The sequence below is a fragment of the Salvia hispanica genome, unplaced genomic scaffold, assembly GCF_023119035.1.
Source record: "Salvia hispanica cultivar TCC Black 2014 unplaced genomic scaffold, UniMelb_Shisp_WGS_1.0 HiC_scaffold_110, whole genome shotgun sequence".
Taxonomy (NCBI): Eukaryota; Viridiplantae; Streptophyta; class Magnoliopsida; order Lamiales; family Lamiaceae; genus Salvia; species Salvia hispanica.
This window is the reverse complement of record NW_025951361.1, coordinates 7,974-17,282: the sequence shown is the minus strand read 5'-3', so window position 1 is coordinate 17,282 and position 9,309 is coordinate 7,974. Positions and strand designations below refer to the sequence as shown.

The 9,309-nt window shown below is 34.3% G+C and overlaps 1 protein-coding gene across 1 annotated transcript; it reads left to right on the top strand.

Moving 5' to 3' along the window:
- The first annotated feature begins 6 nt into the window (after window positions 1-6).
- On the top strand, window positions 7-872 carry LOC125197939 (cyclin-A1-1-like). Its single transcript, XM_048096432.1, has 3 exons — window positions 7-197; window positions 279-413; window positions 500-872. The coding sequence occupies exons 1-3, from the start codon at window positions 57-59 to the stop codon at window positions 572-574; spliced, it is 351 nt and encodes a 116-aa protein (XP_047952389.1). The 5' UTR covers window positions 7-56; the 3' UTR covers window positions 575-872.
- Window positions 873-9,309: the final 8,437 nt, after the last annotated feature.

Below are 9,309 nucleotides of genomic sequence, written 5' to 3'. Positions count from 1 at the left end.
AATGTGTCTATAGGAGGTTTGTTAGGGTTGCACAAGAGGTAACCGAGGCCCCAGCAATGCTATTGGAGTGCATGGCCAATTACGTCGCAGAGCTATCTCTATTAGAGTACAGTATGTTGAGCTTCGCTCCATCCTTAATAGCAGCTTCATCGATTTTCTTGGCCAGATATATTCTCCTCCCTACTAAGAGGCCTTGGGTATGTTGATTTTCGAGAAATGCAGATGTTTTTAGCCATATATGTCGTCGCGCCTCCTAATTGGTGTTGATATGAGTGCAGAATGCTACCTTGCGGCATTACACCCTCTACCAACCCTTTGAGCTACGCGACTGTGTGTTGGCGCTACACGGTTTTTGCTGCAACAGTAGCAATTCAAGCCTGCCTGCAATTAGGGAGAAGTATAGCCAGCATAAGGTGAGCAAGTTTTTGAAGTAATGGATGTTTGATGATTAATTATATCAAATGATAATGATACTAATAATTGTTTTTTTGTGTAACAGTACAAAATTGTGGCTAAGAAAAGCTGCCCTCCATCAATACCAACAGAGTACTTCCACAATGTAAGCCGCAGCTAAGGTAGTCTTTGCAAGCTGCAACACCTACAATGTTGGATGATAATAGAGCTCTGATAATTGCTGTAACTCAGTTTTAGCCTCCTAACATTTGATGTATAGATGAGATATCTTGAGATTTCTCAATGTTGTTATGATCTCATTTCGAGGTTGGGTTTTTTTTTTAATACAAAATTGAGCTCTAGCAAAATTACATGTAAAACGACTATGGCATTATTATTTATCCCCTTATTTTAGTGGTTGGGGATGAAGTTTCAGTGGATGAAAAAATCACTTAAACATTAACATTTTCCAAGTTCAACCAGTCTTTTTCCTAGTTCTCCAAGATGTAGGAATTGTGACATTTTGGATTTTTCAATCATTTCGCATCACCATAATTGTTCGAAATTAATTGAAATGTAATTTCAATGAAACTCAGTTTCTAAATTTTAAGTTCTTGAATTTTGTTTGGAATCCCATTCGAAAATTGGTCGAAGCATTTCAATCAACTGATTTTAACAACCTAATTTCATCTCCTTCCCAAGACTCATGCGTTGTATTAATCTTGGAATCAAAATTCGTAAGTAATGAAATCTAATTTCAGTTTTGTTAATCTCAATTGCGAAATCCAATTTCTCATCCCTTACATTATCATACACAATCAATATAGAATATACGTAAACAAATGTGTCATCGTCTAATGATATGCAACGGAAATTGCATTCGAAAAAAAAATCTAGATTTATAATTGATAATCGAATGCATGAACAATTAATAATTCCACAACATGCTTTGGACTTATGATGAAAATATTCACTAATCTTGATATACCACATGATAATATGTGGTCGTGTGCCAATCAATAATTTTTTGACAAATAAATCCATGAAAGAGCTATACATAAAACTTAATAGATGTAAATTTTAACCTATTCATTATTCTAAACTTTCCCCAAACCTTGTATACGCAAATTTTTAAAAGGTACATACATCTCTAGTAGAATAGTCATATATTCATTAAACTATACCCTCCGGTCCCGCAATAGGAGTCCTATTTGGATATGGCAAGGATTAAGAAATTTAAAGAAAAATGGGTTAAATAAATTAGTGTATTTTGAGTCTCACATATATACTTCCTCCGTCCACAAAAAATAGAGCAATTGTGTATGCCACGTTTTAATGTAGAATTGGTAAAGTAAGAGAGAAGGGAAAAATTAAGAGAGATGGAGAAAAAGTAAGTGAGAAGTAGTGTTAGTGAAATTAGGGGTGTCGAAACGAGTAGCGGGTATCGGAAAACCCTCAACCCGACGACAATGGAAAATGGGGCGGGATCGGGTAGTTTGTTTTAAATTTTTGCGGGTATGGGTATACCCGCTACCCACGCGGGTATACCCGTTAAACCCGATAATACCCGTTATTTTTAGGATTAAGGTTTTCAAATATTTTATTTTAGTTAATTAGTTTCAAATCTATATATACTCCCTATTCCCCAACGATACATTTTATTTCCAATTATTTATCCGCTGCCAAATGAAGGATTGCAAGATTGGTGAAAGAGAAACTTTTATTAGTTTAGTGTCTTTAGATTAGAGATTTAAAATATTTAGACTTTTAGTTGAAGTTATTTATATTTAGACTTTTGATGAAAGTGAATTATTTTTGGTTTTATATTAAACTTTTGAATGGTGATTTAATTTTAGACATTTTGGATGTTTCTATGTCGGCGGCAACACTGACGTTAAAAGTACTAGTTGGGTCCTCTACGCATTCATGCCTAATGTGATTAAACACCAATTTCGTGGTGTTCAGTATGCCAAAGTCGAAGTAGTCCAAGGCAAGGATGGGGATTTGTATGCTACAGTTCTGATGAACGGTGTGTTGGGAGTCTCTCCCTATTCCGACATCTACATGTGAGACATTGTATATTGATTTAATTTTGAAAATTCTTTATATTGAAATATGCTTGTTTTTGTGTGCAGTATTGCCAGCTCTAAGAGAGATGCAGAGGAGGACTTGTTGGAGGAGAGAGGGAGTACATTAATATAACTATAGTCTATATATGTAGTTATGTATGAAGGAGATTTATTTTTGACGTTTCCCTAGCTCTCACTTCTCACCTTTTGGATGATGAACTATTACTATTAAACAAAAAAGTTTGGAGATCCTTCAATTGAGTACATTTACCTAGAGTATGCAGGAAATGTCTAAAGCAACATCAAACATAACTCGTAACCACACCAATTTTAACCATTTTTGAGTTAGAAAAAATAAATAAAATTGCAAAATTACATATACTAAAAATATAATAGTAACACAAACTACATAGATCAAATCATAGTGCATTTGGGTTGGCTCGGTCGCAGTCGCACCACTTGCAGAATGCAGAGATGCCCTTCCCCTTGGCCTTTCTCTTGGAAACTTTTTGGCCCATGTCGGACAACATCCTATTTCATTTTAGGAATCGCCCCCGTTCTTGGTGTAGTTGTTGTCAGCATTGACTTTGGTCCTCTTCAGGCTTCATGGTAGGGAGAAAGTATAGCCCCAGCATAAGGTGACCAAGTTGTTTTCTCAATGTTGTTATCATCTCATTTCGATGTTGGTTTTTTTTTTTTTTTTATACAAAATTGAGCTGTCGCAAAATTGTATGTAAAACGGCTATGTCATTATTAATTATCCCTTTATTTTAATGGTTGGGGGATTAAATAATCACCTAAATATTAGTACTCCAGCCAGTTGTATTTTCTACTTCTCCAAGATGTGGATTTGTCACATTTTGGGTCATCACCACATTATAAAATTGTTCGAAATTAATTGAAATATGATTTCAACGAAACTCAATTTCTAAAATTTGTAAGTTCTTGAATTTTGTTTGGAATCCCATTCGAAAATTGGTCGAAGCATTTCAATCAACTGATTTAAACAACCTAATTTCATCTCCTTCCCAAGATTCATGCGTTGTATCCATCTTCGAATCATAATTCGTAAGTAATGAAATCTAATTTCAGTTTTGTTAATCTCAATTGAGAAATCCAATTTCTCATCCCAATTACATAATCCTTCACAGTCAATATAGGATGCATAAAAAAATTATATGTCATCGTCTAATGGTATCAACGAAAATTGCATCCGAAAAAAAAAATTCTAGAATTATAATTGAGAATCCGATGCAGCAACAATTATTAATTGCACCCCATGTTTTGGACTTATTATGAAAATATTCACTAATCTAGCTAGACATATCACGTGACAATATAAGTTGACGTGAAAACCCTTTTGTGGAAATCTATTAAAAACTATGCCCATATTTACTATCCTCACCATGTACTACTAATCTAAACTCAAAAGACAATTGTGACAGTTAATATGGGATGGAGGAGGTAGTAACTTATTTCCACTTGTATCTTTGACAATTAAAGTCATAAATCCATAATTCTAAACATTATATTTTCGGCCCATGCATTTCTTTATAGCTAAAAGAAATATTTCAACTTCTAAGTAAACTCCATGCTTATCCATGTATCACAAAGTATTAAAACACACATATATTAAATTTAGGGGTGTCGAAACGGGTAACGGGTATTGGGTACCCGCACACCCGACCCGATACCCGTTGGGTATTGGGTACCCGTTACCCGACGGAAACGGGTAACGGGTCGGGATCGGGTAATCATATTTGTGGTTTTGCGGGTATCGGGTATACCCGATACCCGCTCGGGATACCCGATAATCCCGAAAATTACCCGATTATAGTTAAGTATTTTGTAATTATTAATATTTATATAATTTTTAAATTATCCTGGTCATACTCTGATTTCAACATGTAACTTTTTTTGTCTTTTTTTCTTTATTAAAGAGCATACAAATACCAATTTTATATAGAATACACTACAATAGGGCATATGTATGTAGTAGCATATGTACTAGACATGGCCACGGTTCGGAACCGTCGGTTCCGGTTCGTCGAATGCTTGAACCGTAACCGGCCCGGATACCGGTTATCCGGTTCCGGTTCCGATTACTAATCGCCAGTTTTTAGCGGTTCCGGGCCGGTTTCGGTTCGGTTCCGGTTCTTATTTTTTTATTTTTTATTTTATTTAAATCTTATAGTTATAACTTTTAAATTCTATAGTAAAATCCAAAGAGACTTTGAAAACGGTCGAAAACCGCCGATTTTCTGACCGAACCGCAGGTTTGTGTCAGAAAACCATCGGTTTCTGATCGAAAACCGGCGGTTTCCGACACCTTTTCAGACCCTACGCTGCAACCCTATGCCTACGCCTGCAACCCTAGCTCTGAACCGTTGGGAACCGGCGGTTTTGTGTCAGAAACCGGCAGTTTTCTGACCGTTTTCAGCCCTACGCCTGCAACCCTAGGAACCTACCGGCGACGGCTACATTTTCCCGGTTAACCGCCGGTCCGGTTGGGTTTGGCCACCTCTAATATGTACAATAGCATATGCTACACACACTCATTATATATACAGTAGCATATACATATACTTATTACATTGTGGATGTTCAATGTCTAATCACTAATGATTTATGGATTTTTTATATGCTTTTAGGATGCATAAAAAATACTAACATTACTACGGATGACGATGAACAAGTTGAAGATAATGCAAATAATAAATAAAAAAGTTTTTTTAAAAAATATAAAATCTGGTCGGGTCGGGTACTCGCCGTGTCGGGTGCGGGATACCCGACTCGGGTATCGAGTAATGCCCGACATAGTGCGGGACGGGTACCGGAACAACAATTTCGGCCTAAATCGGGTGCCGTTTCGACACCCCTAATTAAATTGATAATCATATAATGATATGTCAATCATATAATGATAAGCAAAAAATTTAGATTTATAATTGATAATCCGATGCAGAACAATTTTTAATTGCACCACATGATCTGAACTTATAATGAAAATATTCACTAATTTGACATACTCTCTCCGTCCCACATAATTAGAGACAGTTTGACTCGACACGGGTTTTAAGAAATCTAATGGAAAGTGAGTTGAAAAAGTTGGTGGGATGTGAGTTCTACTTTTAAAGTACTCCGTATTAGTTTTATAATAAATGTGAGTAGGAATAAGTTAGTAGAATATGAGGTCCACTACCAAAAATGATAGAAGTGAAATGTGTCAAATTATGTGGGACGGCCTAAAATAGAATACTGGGTCAAATTATGTGGGACGGATGGAGTATTACGTGTCAATATGATTTTGTGTGCCAATTAATGATTTTTTGACAAGTAAATCTATTAAAGAGCTATACACAAAGCTAAATATATAGCTGTAAATATTCGAAACCTATTCACGATTGTATATGAAATATTTTAAAAATACATCTCTAATGGAATATTCATATATTCATTAAAATATAATAACTAGAAAAATAATCTCTCATTTAGTCAACGCAGCCACTAATATTCCTTCCTAAATTGCTTCACATAGTATTCTTTTTTTGTGATTCACACCTATATATTTTCAATATTGCACACTGAACCATTGTAAAAGTTTTAAAAATCAAATCTATAAAAATTACTAGTAAAATAATCTTAGCACAATATTACATTGGCCTAAATTTTTCTTTAATAAAGAAGACCTAAATTATAAGAGTGAATTACATTTTTAGGCTCTATATTTTCAGCGACGAATATTTGCGGTCCCTATACTTGCAAAATATCATTTACGGTCTCCAGACTATACTAATTGCTCATTTCAGGTGCTTTTTCACCTTATGACTAAATTTTTGGACAAAAACGCCCCCAAAGTCTAAAGGACATTTTTGTACACTCACTCTCCAAAAATAGATACTTATTTTGATATTTATGTAAATATTAAATTTGAAAATGACCACATAAATAATTGGATTACCATATACTACTACAGTATATATACTTATATCGAACACATATGATAATATTATACACATAAAATGTAATCTAATTGCATTATTTTTCAAGTTAAGAAAAAAATTATGTTACAATTCTTTAATAGTACTAGTACTATTTTGGATTTTATGGATAAGACTTCTTTTTTCTTGTTTTATATTTACATGTATACAAAAAATTTACGCATAAAATTTAGCATAATAAATTATACTTATGTAATTTATATTATTTTTTACCGTGTATAATACTCCTATTATCATACATAGAGTAATGGCACACCGATTACATAATAATATTATTATTATTTTAAATGCAATATGATTAATTTTTTATGTGTTTAATAGTAATATATACACAAAATAATGGCACGGGAATATTATAAATGCATTATGATTACTTTTTTATATGTACGTATAATATTATCACAATGTCAAATACATATTCCGTGTACTTCGTATATATATGGCATTCCAATTAATTTTATGGTAGTTTCCAAATTTAATATTATGCCACTTTAGATAAAATGATTAAATGGATCTCTCTATTTTGTGCTATTAATGTGCAATTGACGTGGCCTGGCCTGTGAGCTTTTTTAAAAAACAACATGCTAAAATTAAACTTTAGAAAATAATTTAGTTTAAAACGATGCATAGATCTGGCATTCATTCTTTTCATTCATACTTTTCAAAAAAAGAAGTTTCAACAATCCTAGGTATTGCAGATTTAATTTAACAACTCTCCGTTACTTATTATTTGTTCGTCCCAAAACAGTTTGGTCAGCCCATCATAACTAAACCCCTAGCCCAAAACCAAAAAAGCTCAAACTTAATAGAAAGATGAACCTATTAACTACAATATGGGTTCAACATAGGGATGCTAGTATAGCCCGTAACCTATAGTTTAGGCTATAGTGAAACCCGAGCTTTTAGGATTAAAGTTTTAGAGCACAGGGTTTTAGAACACCCACAATGGAGGCCGATTGCAAGGGCCGAACAATCGGCCCCCCTATCGCCTCTCACAGGTCACCATTGTGGGGAGGGAGGCCATCTCCACCCCCCAAGGCCTTCGCCCCAGCTCCGATGATTAGCCTTAGCTGATACCTCAATTTTTATTTTTATTTTTTTAAATTTAATTTAATTTATAATCCCCTACGTATACTTCATTCTCAATCAATTTACATTTGTAATAGAAAAAATAGAAATAGGCTCTGAGATGGGCTCCGGAAGCCACCGCTGTGGGTTCTCTTATAACCCTAAGAAATCACACCTCGATTAGCCCGAAACCCGAGATGGATTGGCCCGAAATCCGACAGTCCGACCCTACGGAGAGAATTCGGAATAAGGGATTGATTTCGCTGACCTCTCGAAATTTATGATTAAATTCGTTGACCTTTCGTAATTTGGGATCGTGGCATGCGTATTTTTTAGAACAAGGGATTTCTGATTTTTTCCCATTTTTCTATTCTTTTTTAATATTATCTCCCTCCCTCCATTTATCAATTGCCTAAATCACCCCTCAAATATTTTACCTAAATTCTACAAAATCAGCCCTCAAATATTATACCTATATTTTAGAATATCAGCGCCGTTTTTTTCAAACATCCGCCTTTTTTCTGTTCCAAGCGCTTCTCTTCTCCACCCTCCTTCACAGCGCCTCCACCCTCCTCTTCCGTCTCTCCAACTCAAAGCAGCGTGAATCTGTAAGGAATCAAAAATACATATACATATGTGTCTGTATATGTAATATACATGCATACATATTTGTTTGTTTTGTGGAAGTAATCACAGAGGAGGAGTTTTAATGGTTACTTTTTTGGATTTTTTAAAAAAGAATCCTCATAAGTAAATACATGATGTTTCTGGATGGTATATGATAAATACATGTTTATGGATTGCTATGGTAATTGATAATTGTCTTGAACAAAATTATTATTTAAAAGACTAAAGTTCACGTAAAATATTTTGTAGAGCATGGCAAATTTTGTACACATTTTATAGAGACGGCAAATTTTGTATACATATTGTAGAGACGGCAAATTTAGGCAAATTTAGGCAATTGTTCACATTTTGTAGAGAAGGCAAATTTTATAGAATTTAGGTAAAGACTAAAGTCCATTTTTGGTCCCCTACATTTGCTCTAAAATTCTTTTTGGTCCCTTACATTAAGTTTGTGATCTTTTGGTCCCAAACATATTGTTTTGGTCCAAAAAAGCCCTTTTCAGTTAAAGTTAACGGTCAAAGCGGTTGACCAACTTAATAATTTTATTATAATCTAATTAACTTAATAAATTTATATATTAAATTTTATATAATATTTTTTTCCTTCAAATAAAAATTGATCAAATTAAAAAAAAATTTACTTTGCTCATTTTTTTCTATTATAAATATTAAAATATGCAAACTAATTAGCTTTCCATAAATCTATCACAAAGTTTTAGCGATAAATTAAGTGCATCGCAAGTATAATACGGAGATTATGTATGAATCAAATTCATATTGAAGATAGGCAAAACAAAAAAAGAAAGGAAAAAAAAAACAAATTTTCTGCAAACAGAGGCAGCTAGAGCATTTTCGATGATAAGGACGATACATTCATTATAAGTTGTTTGTAGCAAAAAAATGGTAAATTAAAGGCATGAAAGCTCCCCTCTCAATAGCATCCTAGTTAGCATCTCCAAAAGTAAAATCCTTCAAATATTTGTTAGACCAACTGCACTCTCTTGACATTATATAGCTCTGCCACCAGCATGTTTCCATACCCGAGCAGCTCCCCCAGCGGCATCTTCGGTTGCTTGAACGCCGGTGGCCCTTCCCGAGAGTTCACCGGCTGCTGGTGCACTTGAAGTTCCAGCCCGCCCACTTAAAGTTCC